This window comes from Schistocerca nitens, chromosome 12 (assembly GCF_023898315.1).
Source record: "Schistocerca nitens isolate TAMUIC-IGC-003100 chromosome 12, iqSchNite1.1, whole genome shotgun sequence".
Taxonomy (NCBI): domain Eukaryota; kingdom Metazoa; phylum Arthropoda; class Insecta; order Orthoptera; family Acrididae; genus Schistocerca; species Schistocerca nitens.
Window position 1 is genome coordinate 5,573,873 of NC_064625.1, and position 19,173 is coordinate 5,593,045.

General features: G+C 38.1%; 1 protein-coding gene across 1 annotated transcript in view; it reads left to right on the forward strand.

Annotated features, from left to right (window-relative positions):
* LOC126215304 (uncharacterized) overlaps positions 1-19,173 on the forward strand; it is a 129,205-nt gene that overhangs the window by 68,200 nt on the left and 41,832 nt on the right. Inside the window, exons 5-6 of the mRNA XM_049941986.1 lie at positions 2,539-2,849; positions 7,459-7,647. Of these exons, the coding sequence (XP_049797943.1) occupies positions 2,539-2,849; positions 7,459-7,647 (500 nt within the window). The remainder of the gene's footprint in view (positions 1-2,538; positions 2,850-7,458; positions 7,648-19,173) is intronic.

Here is a 19,173-nt window from a genome sequence, read left to right on the forward strand (position 1 = left end):
ACCACAAAAGACGAGGAGGAAGCCAACAGCTGCGACTGTTACACAAGATGTCCGATTTGATAATATGGAGCATTGGCCTGTATACGGTCCCAAAGGTCGTTGTCGTTATTGCCCATCTGAGTTTCTACAGTCATGTGTTCAAAATGCAATCTAGTATTGTGTTTCGTTCCGAAGAGGAACTGTTTCCAAAAATTCCATTGCAAGAAGAACTATAAGGGAAAATGAAACAGTTCTACTACACAGCAGGAATGCATAAATGTGTTTATAAATTAAATTATTCACGTACAGGAAACCTTTTGCTTGAGGTTATTGGCAAACACTTTTTTTTCTATAATATGTATAAATGTGGTCTACTGGCAGTGTTGCTCATAAGCAACATCTCATAATTTTCATAATTTTTGTCAAAAATTTCTAAAACTGACTGAATTGTATTTCTTTAAGCATAATAAATAAATATAAGCACTGAAAAAATTTTTTGTTTTCACCATTTGCCAAATAAAGGGTTAAAATCTGAGAGATACTCAGCTTCGAGTCCAAAGGGATTTACTTTACTCTGATATCCTGCTACATTAACTTCTGACTTTGCTACATTTATGAAGAATTCATTTAAACACTCTGATATTTGAGCTGGGTTTACAACAACATTATCATCTACTTTAATCTTAGTTATTTCATTACTACTGACTTGAACACCTAACTCTGATTTGACAACAGACCACACTGCCTTTGTCTTACTATTATGTTGTAAAATAAATTTATTGTTTGCCATTTGTTTTGCTGCCTTTACAACTTTTTTGAATATGGCTTTATAATGTTTCACATACACGGCAAAATGTCTTTTTGTTATATTTCAGTTCATTATGTAGTTGCCTCTTTCTGGCAGTAGAAATTTTTATACCCTGAGTTATCCATTTAATCTTCCTAGTCGTTTTGTTACATTTGATTTTAAGTGGAAAAGTTTCATTAAATATTTCAAGAAAGCTACCAAGAAATTTGTTAAAGTTAGTACTACTTGAGATACAGCGGTCGTAAGGCCATTCTACCTCTTAACTTATTGCTAAATATAGTTAGGTTTTTTTCATTGAAGTTCCTTTTCATGTGGCTTTTGTTACAATGCTCTAGTAGCTATGCCACTATGGTATCTGTAACGAATGATGTTCAAACCATTATCAGTACATCCGCTATTTCCCAGGTGGCATATTGGCATATGCCACTTGGGAAATAGCAGATGTACTGATAATGATTTTAACATCATTCGTTGACAGATACTGTAGTGGCATAGCTACTAGAGCACTGTCTGTGTTTACCCTTTAATATGGAATGTAATCACTTAATGTACTCCATGAGCACTGTTGCAACAATAAATCGATTAAAACTGACAGTGTCTTTCCAGGTGTACTAATTTTTACCCCAGCAGTGTATTAGCTAGCAAGTGTTCTCGAGACTGAAACGTGTTAAGTATGTAGTGTGATCTAGAATCACTAACACTCATATGGAACGTTCACGTAAAGTTGCATCAAAGCAGGTATTGGAAACCTTGAAGAGCGGTCCCAAGTCTGTCAATTTAATGTAACTTAATCAATCAATATTTCTTTCGTCTCCTTTGTATTGAGGCAAGATTATCTGTAATAGTTTAAGTTAAATATCTTCCAATATGTGTGCATGTGCGAGTGCTCTTTGGCCCACGTGGCAATTCAGGTAAACAGTTGTGGCCCTTCCTTTTGTCAAATAAGGTTGGACCCCTATGATTAAATGCTACTCAAAAGGGGGGGGGGGGAACTTGACAAAGTAAATTCTTCAGGTAATGAAGTTTAGCTTATTTCACACTTCAGTAATAAATATTTACATTCACCTTTTGTGACTGTATAAAATCACAGTTAAAAAATTGCATCTAGCATTGTGTGCATCATGATTTTCCATTTAGGTATGTTATAAACAACCTTTCAGTATGAGAAACAAATTGCAGCTAACCAGTACACCTTAATTATTTAGTAAATACTGTATCTTTCACTCACCTTCCCAAATTTTTAGTCTCCCCCTCACTGCTTGTGTTCTCTCTCTCTCTCTCTCTCTCTCTCTCTCTCTCTCTCTCTCTCTCTGTCTCACGCACACACTGTTTAAAATAAGTGATCAAAGGGAATGAGAACAAAATGGTATTATCTCCTTGTGGTCGGACACCATTGACTAAATAAGTGCACTGTCTGGCACAGTGTTGGTTTGCCTCCAGCAAAGAATACGAAGCCATGTTGCTGTGACCCTGGTAGTACAACCTGAAACAATCAAAAACGCCTTTTTCATTTATTTCCAAATTCTAATTTGCAGTAATTCAGCTGTTCTTAACAAAGCAATCTGTGTAATTCTGCACTGTCTGAACTGTTTTTCCTTCCCCGTGCGATGATTCGATTCCTGAAGCTACGCAGTTTTGATAGACCTGTACTGTGTATACAAGATATACTTTGTTTTTGTTCTCGTACCAGTTTCGTAGATGATTTGCAGCATATTATGTGCCCGACTGACATCCACCCCCCTCTGATGCAGGAAGCAGACAACCTCTTCACCAGGTGTAAAGAGATCAGCACGCTGGCCGTTACCGAAAGGGGTCTCCGCGAGGACGTGAGGTTCCTGGAGGCCGTGGCACGACTGACAGACCTGCGAGTGCTGCACCTGTACGGATTTGTAGACACAAAGATGGCGATACCTCTGCACATTTTAGCTGACGTCTGCCCCCATTTGTGCGACTTGAATTTGGACGGCATTTGCTACCAGATTCGAGATGCCGAGTATTTTGTCAGTTCCCACAGATGCGTGCTGGAGCGCCTGCGTATGAGGTGGACGTCTGTCGAAGGAAGGTTTGTCTAAACTCGTAGCACTCGTCCCGTATCAATCTGCGGCACCTCTGCCGTGTCTTTGCAAACATTCACTGTAGGTGCAATCTTCTCGTACTGGTGTTTGAGCTCAGTGCCAGACTCACCTGAATCTTTTACGGCTTACAGTTTAACAACTAGCTGCAGAGCTCTATTTAAAAAATTGTCATATTGCCAGTTGAAAGTCAGCAACCTTTTTAAACATTTCTATAATAATTTATTATGTCACGATCTCTTAGATTTATGAAAAGTATTTGTATTACAGGTTTTTCCAAGTGCTTGCCATCTTCAAAGAGTGGAAAGTTCAGATTGAAATATGAACAATATTAGAAAAGGATAGCTTATGTAATGTAAAAGGCCTCGTATCAAATCCGCTGGTCCTCTGTGGATATTCGTAGCAGCTAAGGACGATCGTGATGCGGGAGCAGGTTGTGTGCACCTCGGCCTGCGTGCACCGTAACGAGGCCAGCAGTGAGCAATCGTGTGATGCACGCCGTCGGCTTGCCGTACCGGGCTGTGTGTATGCTTTGGCACTCCCGAGTCTTTGGTGTCACGGGTGGCTCAGAATAAAAGCGCTACCGACGGTGTCGACGGAGACCCAATATAAATGAATCACTTTTATGTTAAAAAAGAACTTTGATATACAGCCTCAGGGTCGTATGTAATGTATCAAATGTGTTAATGTTTAGTTAAACTACTGCACAATGGAAAATCCAGGATGAAATAATAACAATATTACCAAAAGAGTAGATTATTACTCACCATAGAGCAGAGATGCTGAGTCGCAGACAGGCACAGCAAAAAGGGTACTAAAATAGTAAGCTTTTGACCAAAAGGCCTTCTGCTGAATTCGACAATATGCACACATATACTTGTGCAGACACAACTCTCACACACGTGACAACTGTGTCCGGCTGCCGAGGCCAGCCTGGCACAATTGTAGCGGTCGGTGGGAAGTGGCACGTGGTGAAGGGGAGATAGGGTGACGGGATAGAGGAAAGGGAAACTGTTGGGTGGAGGGTGTGGGGACTGTGGGTTACTTGAGACTGAGGCCAGAATAAGTACAGGAACAGAGGTTGTGTTGTAAGCATTTACCCCATCGGCACGGTTCAGAGACGCTGCTGGTGGTTGGAAGGATACAGATGGCTCGGGTTGTGAAGCTGTCATTGAAATTGAGCACGTTATTCTCAGCTGCATGTTGTGCCACGGGGTGATCAACTTTGTTCACGACAACAGCTGTCGTACTGACATAAAAGTCTGTACAGTGTTTGTAGCAGAGTTGCTAGATAAGTGATGACATCACAGGTGGCCAAGCCTCTATTGTGGTAGAATAAACCCATGACGTGACTGGAATAGGAAGTGCTTTGTGCGTGGATTGAGTAGGTCTTGCACCTCGGTCTGCCACAGGCCGAGGGGTTGGCAGTGGGAATGGCTGGGGTGTGGACTAGGATTCTTTGGGCCCGTGTGAGAATATGGCACAGGAAATCTGTTTGTGGACTGGATTTGGGGGAGGTGGTGGTGGTGGGGGGGGGGGGTATTGCCTGCATTTGAAGGCCTTTGTGAGGCCTTCCTCGTACTGGCTGAGCCAGTACTTGTCATTGGAGATAGTTCCTCCACAGGTGGCTAGGCTATACGGAATGGATTTTTTGGTGCGGAAGGGATGACAGCTGCCGAAATGCGATTAATGTCTGTGGTTTTCGTGTGGACAGGGATGTAGATGGACCCATCAGAGAGGAAGAGGTCAATGTCTAGGAAGGTGGCACACTGGGTTGAGGAGGATCAGGTGAAGTGGGTGAGAGAGACGAAGTTGAGGTTGTAAAGGAATGAGGATAGAGTGTCTTGGCTGTGAGTGCAGATCACGAAGGTATCCGCGAACCTAAGCCAGACTGGAGTTCGGGAATTTTGGGAGGTTTCCTCTAGCTGGCTCATAAGCAGGTTGGCATACGAGGGTGATATGCGGGTGCCCACAGCTGTGCTGCAGATTTGTTTGTATACCTTCCCCTCAAAGGACAAGTGTTGTGGGGCAGGATATAGTTGGTGAGATTTATAAGGAATGAAGTGATGAGTTTGGAATCTGAAAGATGGTGATAGAAGTAATGTTTGATAGTGGCAAGGCTGTGGGCACGAGGGGTGTTGGTATATAGGGAGGTGGTATCAACAGTGATGAGTAGGGATCCAGAAGGTAAATGGGTGGGGATGATGGAAACTTGATGGAGGAAGTGGTCCATATCTTTGTGGAGTGTAGGTTTCAGGCAGTCGGTTGGAGGTGACGGTCAACAAGAATGAACGTTCTTTCAGAGAGAACACAACAGTCGACTACAATGGGGCCAACAGAGTGGTTGGGGTTGTGGATTTTCGGAAACGTGTGGAAGGTGAGTATGCGGGGTGTCGTCGGAGTGAGATGTACGGTGTAGGTGATGATAAGGTGGCTGTGTTTTATCCCCACTGTCTTCAGAACAGTAAACAGTATACTCCATGAAAAAATGTCTAAAGCTTCCTCTGAATGTATAAACACTATAGCACAGATTTGTTTCTGTTCAATTAATTTTTAAAGTTTAATCATTCAATAGGAAGCAATTGACGTCGATAGAATGCTCACGTGCCACATTTGACTGTTGCAGAAAGGTGAATTCGGTGGAGTCGGGTCACAGTGTTTAGCCGTACACCTCGTCAGTCCGTATTTTTTATGCTCTTTCCGAGGCTTTTGATTGTGTGGATTATGACACACTCTTAGAAATACTCAAGTTTTATGAAATTGGTGGCACAGCTGGTTTGAATCATACTTAACAAACAGAATGCAAAAGGTTGTGATGAATAATTCAGACAAATTTGGAAAGGTAGAAAATTTTAGTGACTGGGGAAAAATCACAAACGGAGTTTCAGAGGGTTCAATTTTATGTCCACTCTAATTCCTTATATATGTGAATGACCATCCGCTTAACATTCGACAATCAAAACTGGTATTTTTTGCAGATAATACTAATATTATGATAAATCACATTAGAGACAGCGCAACAGAAGAGTTGGCAAGTGATATTTCCCAAAGAATTATTAAGTGGTTCTCTGAAAATAGACTCTACCTAAATAGACTCTTCCTAAATTTTGAAAAAACACACCGCATTCAGTTCTGTACAACAAATAGTCGTACCAGCAATTGATGCAGCCCACGAGCAGGAGTCAGTAAATAGGGTAAGATGCTGTAAATGTTCAGGTTTATGTACTGATGAAAACTTTAACTGGAAGAACCATATTTCTGAGCTGCTCAGACAACTAAGTTCAGCTACTTTTACTCTTCGTATGCCGTAATTGCTAATCTTGGAAACAAACGTATGAACTCCTGACATATTTTGCGTATTACCACTCAATAGTGCGACACGGAATAATTTTCTGGGGGTAACACGTCATTTAAAAAGAAAGTTACGGTTGTACAAAAGCGAGTAGTACGATTAATATGTGATGTTTACCCACAAATGTCATGTAGGTATCTCTTCAAGCAACTAGGCATTTTAACTGCACTGTCACAACATATATGTTCACTAATGACATTGGGCCTAAATAATCCATCACAACTTGTGAAGAACAGTGATGTCCATAACTACAACCCAGTATTACCCATTGTTAAAGCCATCAGTGGCTCATAAAGGAGTTCGCTATGCAACAGTGAAAATATTTGATCATTTGCCCAATAACATAAAATATCTGACAGGTAGCAAAGCAAGTTTTAACCCTCGTGTGGGCAAGCAGTTTTCCATAACAGTAGCAAATGCTCCTTTTGTACACATGTCAAGAATAGTTGTCTTAATGTCACCAAGGTAAACTTGTAAGAGCAAAATTACAGTTTAATCTTAGTTTAATTAAACACCAATAAAATGAACGTACATTATTTGAAATATATCACTGTTTAATTAAATAATAATAAAATAAACTCCTATTAGACCTCTCTGTTACCATGTACAAGTGTTACCCCACGCTATCACCCACTCTAAACATCAACCAGTGCAATTGCATCAGATCCCTGCCAACCACTTATTCGATTACTAATTATCTCGCAGATAATTGCCTCAGTGTGAGATTGTGCTGCTAGTTTGGAATCTGGATCATTGTCTTGGGACAGATCATAATTTTTTTTTTTTTTTTTTTTTCACCAAGCTATCTCTTTATTTTAAAGTGCTGCTGCTCACTTGGAGGTATGACAATACTACTTATCACAATATTAGCTGAAGCATTGGTGATTCCACCAATACGGGCTCACAGTTGTAAAACAACAGTGGAATAGTACAATGCAATGTTTTTCATCATTGGCGTACTTTTTACATAGGCACACCCACTTGAGGCTTAAGTATAATTTAAAATCATTTTTCCTGACAACTCCTTCTATTCCATTGCTGAATTTTTACTTAAAAACTGGTAGCCAGTTTAAAAAAAAAGTGTAATCGCATAGGGATGATTAAAAATAATAATGTCTTCATTAATGTTAACAATACTCGTGTATATGCTGTATATATAAGTTCCACATCATTTTGATAAAAGACTCATTCAGATGATGTACGAAACAAACCAACTGACTAAAGCCATGCTTTGCTCTGCTCTGCAGGAGTATTGCCCCGCTGCTGCCCACCTGTGCTGAGACGCTGCAGCAACTCGAGCTGACCTTTTACGAGAATGTGAGCCTCGAGGAGGCCGCAGAAGCGTTCACCGCCCTGGGGCAGCTCCGCAACCTGCGGCAGCTCCTCCTCATTGTCACCGACTGGAATGTCCGACACTTGGTTCCTGCAGTGTTTGAGTGAGTTCCACCAGATTAAGTATCGCACTTTCTTTTCAATGTGGCACCTCTCCTTGTCCACACTTGCACAGTGATCATTACAAAAAATCTGTTATCGTGATCACAGTATACCGTGACGTCGTCGTGTCGTATTGTAAGGTGCCACGTATACTTTTACTATATGTATACGTATATGTCGTCGTCGTCTCCCCTTCTTCCTCTCGTCGATATCAGAGTGTGAGAAATGTTTGTGTTTACGTATTTGTTGTTGACAACACACAACTACACACCCATAGTACCACCTGATTCCAGAATAGTATAAAGATAGTGGGTGTCGATGCAGCATTATTTAATTGTGATTTTATTCTTCACTTAATCTTTCATACTCTAAGAACCAGCTACTCTTAATCAGGTCCGAAACTCGACTTGTAACGAGACTACTTACGACCAGACTGTCACAGTATTAATAATATGTAAGGCTCTACACCACTATAAGAAAATATCACTGTTCATGAAATAACAAAATATATGAATAAACTTATTTATATTTTTCCTTTTATTCAATCAAATGTTTATTTCGCACCCACAAATCATTCACACCTCGATGTAGAGTGTAAACGTGTACATGAAAAATAGTATACTGTTTCTGCTGATAACCACGTATGAGCTTTTGGGTTGCTAGGCTACTTCGATCAACAGGATTTATACTGGATTTTGAAATTGATCTTTCTATACAAACTTACGTCCTCCATAATGGCCCATCAACAGTGGGATAACCGTCAAATATTCTACCCTTTCGCAGTAATTAAGAATTCGCGTAAATTGTATTCCCACAAGTTTAAAGCAAACTGTCTGCGGCGCAAAAGAGGTCTCGATACCGCGACACACTCGCGATGCTTACCAGCCTGTCACGAAATTGACCTGCATACATCTTCAATCAATTTCAAGATCATAATTCGCCCCACGCGATTGTGTGCAATTGAACTTCGTCAAATCAATTATTTCTCGAATCGTAATCACTGATCCCGACACTAACCGTTCATAAACCCACAATTAACATTTTTTTTTGTAAGAGTAAAAGAATGACATCACGTCATCTACATAGTTATTAAAATATTATTCCAAATTATCTCAAACATTTATCGTCGTCATATTTTAACAGTAATCAGAAAAAATATGATTTATTATCAAAAAATAAACATAACAAATTGCAAATTGCATGTAACTAAATTACATCTTTGCATAGTGTCAGAACTTAATGACGCAAAACTACATAAAGAAATGCTCGAAATCTCAATTTCCCCATACCAACTGACAGATACAAATAAGATATTCAAGACCTCATAGTTCAATCCCGACCTGTAATGTTATACGGCCCCTGGGACAGTGATGTCTTGAAGAGGGTTCCAGGCAGAACAAGACTATCTCTTGTGTATTTTGATAGGATGGTGTACTTGTCCTTGTGAATTCACTCACACTCTTATTCACTCAGTAAGTACATACATATATGTTAGAACAATTTTATGATTAATGAGTGGGCCTAGACAAAATGCCCTTAAATAAATTCCAAATCTGTCTATTGGGTTGTATCAGAAACATTTTGAAAAATCATCACATATTCACACAACACATTCTCTTGAATGAAGTCCTCAGTTCCCCAGCAGAAGTTCAAAGCAGGGATCACAGCCAGTTTCGACGATTGACGCCCGAGGCTGCGACCTGCATCAGATTGCATAGTTGGCTGGATACAACCTGGTCATTGTCTTCCTCTCCTAGTTCCAATTTCAAATCGGCCACTCTTGCCGTCAGGTTAGATGACACATCAGATCTCAATATTGCCTTCGTCGTTGTACAGTGTATTGCAAATTCATCTCTGATGAAAGCAGTTATGTTACTCACACTGCAACTGGATTAGCAACATTAAAGTACATTAAATCACAGTTGTCCACAAACTTCCTTGTTGCATTAATTGTGAGAATCAATGATGTTTATGTCAAAACAATGCTTTCATGAAACTTTTGAAGTAGCGTACGTGTAATAGTTGACTTATGACACGATATTGTTTGTCACAAGTTGGTACGCATGAGCTTCATCTGTTACGTCGCGCGAGGAGCGTGCTTTGAAGGAATGATCAGCTGTCGATTGTTTACTGCAGCTGAGTATTCCTCAAGAAGCTGTTTGATGAAGATCTTTGGTGCTTTACGAAATAATCATCTCCTAGCGTTAATGTGAGTACCTTTCACACTATTACTGATTTCTATGATGTTTTTGTTCAGTTAGCTCCGGCATTTCAGTTAATTAGAATTTCTCTCTAAATACAGTAGTTTGCTAAAACTCCTATGACTTCTGCAATATGGTTAGGTTATTCATTTTCTGTTACAATTGTTTAATTGCATTAACTGTTCACTAACAGTTGATATGTAGATATCGTACATAATACACTTCGATTAAATCCCTTTTCAGGCCTTTAACAGTCTTCAGTTTATCTCGTTTGGTGAGATCTGAATCGTGTTTGGTGCTTCAAGTTTTCGTAAACCTTCTCTCTTGATATTCTTTCCTTCCACTTGAGGTAATTCGTTCAACCATTCCGGCAAGCTACTTTCACCAAGTACTATTTGGTTGGGTGAATAGCCTGTCAATAAGTAAGGTAAGTCATTACACACCTTTTCAAATTCGTAAATCCAGTCGATCCACTTATAATGTTGGTTCGGTATGTACGTACCTAGGAATTGATATAGCTTTCAGAATATTCTTGCAACAGGATTGCCACAAGGGTAAAATCGTGAGATGTAAATATGTTTGATTCCTTGTTCTTTCATAGTGTCTGTCCATACTTTACTTGTATAATATGCAGCATTATCTGTCAAAATCATCGTAGGTTTACCAAGCTCGGTTATATTGTTGTTAATAAATTTGCGTAACATTTGTCACATGTGGAGATTTCTCAAAGGATATAATTTCACATATTTTGAAAAAAGATCATAGAATGCCAAAACATATTTGAACCGTCCATGTTTCATAGGGCATGGTCCACAGACGTCACAAGAAACCAACATCAAAGGCTGCTGTGGAATTATCGGGTGTAGTTCCATCTTACGACAATAATTTATGGGTTTTGCCTTCTGACATATCTTGCACTTCTTGAGAATATCCATAGCTAAATGTCCCAAATTTGGATGATAACAGTATTGCACTAATTTGGCTGTACATTTTGTGGATTCAAAAGGACCCCATTTTAAGTGAGTATACCGTGTTAGTGATTCCAAGTATTCACTCAGAATATAAAATTTCCAATCATCATCTTCATCTTTTTTTTTTCTGTATGACAGTCTGGATTTTAACTGATGCTGTTCTTTGAAGTGACTTATCATTCTGCTTTCAACTGCATCCTTAATGGGCTTCCACAACATATCGTCGTCTTGTAGCTGTTGTAGCTTTCTACATAGCTGCGAAATCTGCTTCTCACAATATCTCATTGATAAATTCATGACTTTAAAGTCGATAGTTCATTCTTTGCATTCATTGTCATTCTTAAAGCTTTGTGGTGACAGTATATGATAATCTTATTTCTGTCAACAAAATAGCGAAACTTTCTAAGGGACCAGACTACAGCCAGTACTTCCAGTTCAGTAGTACAATATGCACGTTCGCAGCTACAAAGTGTTCTGATGGCAAACCAAATTATTTTGATTATATTGATATCTGTCAGACCGTCATCTGGAAAAGAGTACCTAATCCCATTTCCAAGGCATCTGCAGCAATATAAAAATCTTGTTCAAGTCTTGGATGATGCAACAGTGGAGCACTGACCAACGCATTGCGAATGTTATCAAAAGCTTGCGTGCATTTGGTCGTCCACTTCCACACGACATTTTTTCTTATAGCTGTAACAAACTGTCTTGGCTGACTAGCTGAGTGGGTAAAAATCGTCGGAAAAAAGAAACCTAGCTGATAAAAGACTTTAATTCTTTTCTATTCTTCAGATATGGACATCTGTTAATCGCATCCTTCTTTTTAGCATTTGGTTTTATCCCTTCAGGAGTAATTATATGTCCAAGAAATCTCAGTTGGTTACGAGCAAACTTGGATTTCAAATTTTCAGTAACCCTGTACTCTAAAAATCTTGCAAAAACTCTTCTTAATAAATCCAGGTGTTCCTCTCAGGTTTCAGAGGCAATTAACAAATCATCCACATATAAAATAACTTTATCCAAAAGGTCTCTGCCAAGTACAGTGTCCAATGCAGATATAAAAACACCACTGCTTATATTCAGTCCAAATGGCATGACTGTAAACTGGTAACTCCGGCCTAGAAAAATGAATGCAGTATATTTTCTAGATTCTTTCGACATTCTCATTTGCCAGTATGAGCCACGCATGTCCAAAGAAGTTAACAAGTGGGCACCATAAAATTTCTGCATCAATTCCTCTAAGTTTTCGGGTCTAGTTTATCTCTCTTGCATCTAACACCAATGTGATGCTACCGTTGTGTTTAATTACCGCCAAGAGGGGACTACTAAATTCAGACTCTGAGGGCTCAATAATACCCCATTCTAACATTTTATTGATTTCTTTTCTTACTACCTATTTCTTTGTCCAAGGTATAGCATAGGATGTACGACAAAATGGTTTATGCGGATATGTCTTTATAGTGTATTCAAAATCTTTAATCACACCCAGCCATTTACTGAAAACTGGCAAATATTGGTCCAACAAGTAGTATAGTTCGTCCTTTTGGATCACAGATAAACATTCTGATTCCAAAACCTTTTTCTGAACACTTCATTTATCGTCTCTTTGGAACATTCTATAAGGTAAATATCATCTACTGTTTCATGATTGATACTGACATAATTCACCATTAAGTTCAGACAAAATTGGTTGGGAACTTCTCTGTCCTTTATCTTTGTGGCTGTCAAAACATTACCATTGGAATTAAATACTCACACACCTTCCTTCAAATGAATGATTGCACCGGTCTCACATAAAAAGTCCAAACCCCAAATACATGGTACTGTCATTTTAGGAACAACCAGGAATGTGCTTTCCATTTGAGCCCCCCATCAACACGTACCTATTTTAAGACTTTGTGCTCGTGGGCCGAATGCGTCAGCCGCGGTACATCCTGTGACAGGAAATGTGAGCACTTTTACTCCTCGGCTTATCTGTTTTAAACAGTCCCGTGTCACGACACTAATGGTCGCTCCAGTATCAACCGATACTTCGACATTAGCGTTATTTATGCTTGCTGGAATTACTGCCTGTAAAATCTGTCTGCACTTGTTAGAAACATTAGGTTTTTCTTCAATTAATTCGTCCCTTCTATCCATATCATTATTATACCTTGGTACATTGAATTCAAAAGGATGCCTGCCCTCCTCCTCCTTTCCAGTCATCTTAGGAAGGCATTCGGTGACCAGTTCTAGTTTAATCTCTCCTGCTGTGCCATTGGTGGTGGTTCATGTACTTCCACGATCCGTACAGTATGATCCGAGTTATGATGCCTATCGTGTCGCATATTTGATCTCCATCGCCCATCGGTAAGCCTCCCTGTGTTTGATGAGGACTCGGAGCATTTTTTCCATCATCCCAACGAACGTTATGCTTCGGATTATCTTCCCATGGTCAAATACAATTAGGATCATCCTCCGGATACATGTTACGCTTATCGGTATTACCGCTATGCACATTCACGTCTCCATATCGATGTTTACAATTCGGCTTTATTGCACTAATCTGATTTACTTGGTTAACATTACCTCAATCGTTATTTTAGCTCAGTAAGTATCTCTTTTATATTTATTACGATTATTATTCTTATTATAACAATAGGACTGAGGTTGTCCTCTATCTTGTGACATGTGTTTGACATTCTTTTCCATATTATTATTATTATTATTATTATTATTATTATTATTATTATCATAGGTCAAATTATTATTATGATTGATTGGCGACTCCATAGTGTCCTGTGCACTACGACCAGATAATGGGTATACTTGAAAGGAGAGAGAGCATTGGTCGTATATTTTTGTTCATTATCGCAAAATCGATTTTCGGTCACTTAGTGACCATCTTCAGTGCTGTAATATATAACTTAAATTAGTAAGCACTGGTGTCAATAAGCTTACGGCGATCACATAGACTCAGACATAGAGTCTATGTAATATATAACTTAAATTAGTAAGCACTGGTGTCAATAAGCTTACGGCGATCACATAGAGTCTGTGTGATCGCCGTAAGCTTATTGACACCAGTGCTTACTAATTTAAGTTATATATTACAGCACTGAAGATGGTCACTAAGTGACCGAAAATTGATTTTGCGATAATAAACAAAAATACACGACCAGTGCTGTCTCTCCTTTGAAGTATATATATTATTATGATTGTTAAGCAAGTTGCTACGAGGGTGAGTAGACATTTAACTAATACTGATAAGAATTGCTCCACGTCATAATCGGGAACATTTATTAATTTTTCGCGTTATGGATGGGCAACCTTACCTTCCCTTCCCTTCCCTTCCCTTCAAACTTCTGATCACTTCTTTGTGAGAAATCGGATCACTCCAATATCATGCCTTATTTATGTACTTTTCAAAGTATTGCCTTAAAGTACTTCTTTTGCTGTTAAAATATTCAAGTTGAGGTTTATCTTTTTGTAATTTCTCCAGTTTACTCGGTGCGCAGTATTTATCTAAGAAAAGTTGTTCAAACTCGGCGCAAGTGTTGCAACTTTCACTTGCTTCTGCAGCCCACAATGCTGCTTCTCCTGTAATTTTGGATACTATAAATTGAAGTCTGTCGTGTTCTGACCAGCTGTGTAGAAATATTCTTTTGAAATTATTGATAAAAATTTTTGGGTCGAGATTGTTCTTTTCAGTGGAGAATGTTGAGAGTTGCCTACTTTTGAAAATACTATTCTCCACCTTTAAGGAAGACAAATATCCTCACTGACCAAAAGAATCATATTCTTTCCCAAAAGAATCATCAACATCCCACTGTAGATTTTCTTAACAATTGCATTTTGGATCATCACAAACTCAGTTGTTTTTCGATCTACTCTCTGAACGTTCGTCCTCAGTGAACAAATTGTGTGTTGATTTTCGTTCTAACTCCGATAGTTTATGATTGGTTTCCTTTTGCCATTTAGGGAACTCATCAACTATTTTGTCTTTAATTAGCTGAAATTCACTAGTGAATAGCTTAACTAATTCATCATTACTACTTTGGTGTTCATTGGTAGCTTCTTTTTGATGGGATTCAATAGCAGTCTTGACCTTACCTGTAATTTCGTTTTTCTTTACTTCTGTCCATTCAGATAGATCTTCGTCAAGCCTTTTAGTTTGATCTACTGAATATTTGTCGATCCCCTTATGAGCACATCTGACTCAAACTCTGCTATTTGTTTTGAAAGGTCTTCTATCTGTGCATTAGTACTGAAACAACTACTTTCACACTTTGCCATCCTGTTGGAAAGATTATCACAACTCTTCAAAACTATTTCATATTTGTTTTCTACATCCGTGATTTTTTGTAATTAATTTATTCTGTTGATGTTCTAAGGTGTCAGAAAACTTTAAGTCCAGTTCTCTAAATTGTGCATTTAACTGGGTCTCCCAGTTGGCGTTTAATTCTTTCTTATTATTTTCCAATTTCTGATCAAAGGTATTAAGTTTACTTTAAAACGAATCCATTTTCCCTTCTAACAAATCAAATTTGGCCTCAAATTTTTTTTTTGTTTAACTTTTTATTGTCCTCCTTTAAGTGCTTATTACCCTCTTCTAGCGAGCTACGTCTTACATTCATCGAACCCATCTGAGTATTTATCGATACTAACATATCGAACATTTCTTTATTAATATTTCCAATGAAAACTCTATATCTTTGTTTCTCCATGTTGCTTATCCTACTTGCCATTGTATTTGGTTCTACTGATAGCTCTAAATCAATAACAGTATGATCATCTGTACACGTCTACTGTTCCATACTAGGGTCATTGGAGACATCATCTGTATCATCATCACTTTCCTCCCTCTCTCTTATCTTTTCCATACTCTACTGCACATTATCACGTACTCTTTTGGCTCGTTTCGACATGATCATTCAGTACTAAATTTTACACTTTTCAATATATACCAACATCATTGCCATCAAAATTCCTTTTTCAATTCTAATGTTATTTATTATTGAAGTGTGCCTCCTTTGCTGGGCTGATTTGCTGGCTGCTACAGTGTTCTTCAACTCCAGGGTTCGTGAATCCGTATGGCACTCGACTCGATGCAGCAAATCCTCCACGATCGAGCCACTTGTTGAGGCGCCGCATATACCGTAATGTCGTGTTGTATTGTAAGGCGCCACATATACCATTTGCATATGTATACGTGTATGTCATTGTTGTCGTCTCTTCTTTCTCCGTATCAGAGCATGGGAAATGTTTGTTTGTGTTTACCTATTTGTTGTTGACAACACACAACTACACGCCCATGGTACCACCTGATTCCAGAATAGCTAGCTTAATATAGTGTAAAGATAGTGGGTTTTGATGCAGCATTATTTAAGTGTGATTTTAATCTTTGAGACTCTAAGAACCAGATACTGTTAATCAGGCCCAAAACTCGACTTGTAACAAGAGCACTTATGACCAGTCTGTCACAATATTAATAATACATAAGGCTCTACACCACTGTAAGAAAATATCACTGTTCATGAAATAATCAAATGCATTCAGATGTTTATTTCGCACCCACAAATCATTCACACCTCGATGTAGAGTGTAAATGTATGCATGAAAAATAGTACACTGTTTCTGCTGATAACCATGTATGAGCTTTTGGGTTGCTACTTCGATCAACAGGATTTATACTGGATTTTGAAATTGATCTTTCTATACAAACTTACGTCCTCCACAATGGCCCATCAACAGTGGGATAACCATCAAATATTCTACCCTTTCGCTATAATTAAGAATTCGCGTAAATTGTATTCTCGTGAGTTTAAAGCAAACCGTCGGCGGTGCAAAAGAGGTCTCGATACCCCGACACAATCACGACGCTTACTAGCCTGTCACAAAATTGACCTGCATACATCTTCAGTCAATTCCAAACAGATTGCAAATCGCACGTAACTAAATGACAGCTTTGCATAGCATCGGAACTTAATCACGCAAAACTATATAAAGAAATGCCTGAAATTTCAATTTCTCCATACCAATAGACAGATACAAAAAAGATATTCAGGACCTCATAGATCAATCCCGACCTGTATGTTATAACAGGATACAGACTGGTGATGATGTCTGTGCATCTGGGATCGACTGTCCATTAACGTGGTCCTCTGTATTAGTGTTGTAAGACACTGAGGGACATTCCGCACTAGTGTTCCTTCCTTCTTTTTGTGTTTACCTCGAAAACACTGATACATTGCAATTTTGGACAAGCCAGAAAGCATGTTAGAACTCTGATTAGTCACTAATGATCATACTCGAAATTAAACACACTGGGAAAAATTCATTTCTGCTACCTGGATACCAAGTTGAGATGGGGTCAACACGCAGACAAACAAAGCAAGAAGCTTAGTTCATCATGTTATGCCCTTAGAAGTATTTCTCATTTGTTGTCCTTAATACAAGTGTGTTGGCTATTGTGTATGTGTTGCAGTGAACCTGGAACTAATTAAGTATTAGGTCAGCAAAACCAATCCATAAGAATATTGTGTAAAGTAAACAAAGAAGCCTTATTCAGGTTCTTGCAGTATTTATATTCATTTCTCAATTCACTTACTCCTTAACAGTTTTTTTTTTGCTTGCAATAAAATTTAATTTCTGATGACTTGTGATTTACACGGTCACATTACGAGACATAAAAATAATTTTTGTGTAGACTTTTCCTCCGCCTTCAGGGTTTAGAATGGAGTTACGTTCTTTTGCAGTGTGATATTCAGCAATCTCTCATCTATCATAAAGCAATAATTTGGAAATCCTTGCCAATTTCAAAGAAAAATTAATAACACACCTCATTATCTACTCTTGCTACAAATTAACTGAATTCAGACACTGAAAGGTTCTGTTATCTATGTGATAAGTAGAAGTGTTCGTTTTGAAGCTGCAAGACAAGTAGCAAAGTACTGTAAACATGACTGTTGTTACAGAGATCTTCACAGAATAAAATTGGCAATAGCAAAGATAATTGCAGGAGTACCCCAAGGGAATGTCATAGGGTCATTGTTGTTTACAGTATATATGAGATGTGGCTATAAAATAACAGGACTATTGCTTGAAACATTTTATTTCAAAAACATACATAAATAGTTATTGTCGCTCACAATATATCCCCTCCTTTATCCCTACAATGCTCAATGTGAATTTTCTGCTGATGTGAACAGTGCTGGAAGTATTCCTCTATGTGCTCCTCGATGACTCTGTTAGATTAGGACTCTGTTAGATTAGATTAGATTAATTATTCATTCCATAGACCCATAAAAGAGGGAATCCTCCTGTCATGTCAGATAAACACATACAAAAATATAATTAGAAAAACTTGAGTTTCATTAACATTAATGACCCTCAGTCAATAAACAGTAAAATTATGTACATGAATTAAATTTAAACTTCTAATATTTACAGGCTTAATACTTACATCTGCTTTCATTAAATCCATCATTCAGACATTTGCTGGTTACAACCAAGTAATGTCAAAAATTGAAGTAAATTGTTCATTTCAGTGATCCTCTGTGAAGAACAGTCAGATTATGTACAAGATTTAAAATTTAACTTCCACTATTTACAGGCTTAAGACTTACATCTGCTTTCCATACATCCATCATTCACACTGTAGGTAGTTACTTGGCTGTTACAACCAAGTATTGTCAACAATTAAAGTATAATAAATTTTCATTAAAATGTTCCACTGCACTTGTTGAGAAACTCATGGATGGAATAGAAGGAGTTGGCCACCAAAAATTCTTTTAAATTATGTTTAAATTGTGCCTTGTCTGAAACTAAACTCTTAACAGTTGCTGGTAACTTATTGAAATTATGCGTTGCTGAATACTGGACTCCTTTCTGATTTTAAATCTTTATGTATATTGTTCTTATTCCTAGTATTGATACAGTGTGCGAATCAGTTAGTTGGAAAAAGAGATGTATTATTTACAACAAACTTCATTAAGGAATAAGTATACTAAGAAGCTGTGGTTACTATGCCCAATTCTTTGAATAGGTTTTGACATGATGTTCTTGGCTTTACTCATTACTCTTATTATATGCTTCTGTACTCTAAAAATTTTTTCTCTGTTTGTGGAGTTACCCCAAAATAAGATACCATATGACATAGTGGAGTAAAAATAAGCAAAATATGCCAGTGTTTTTTAATATTTATATCTCCTATGTCTGACATCATTCGCATTCGAAACACAGACTTGTTTAGGTGCTTTAGCAGTTCGTTAGTATGTTGCTCCCAACTGAATTTATTATCAAGTTGTAATCCCAAGAATTTTACAATCTCAACTTATCCTATTTCCATGTCACCATATTTTATACACACACCAGA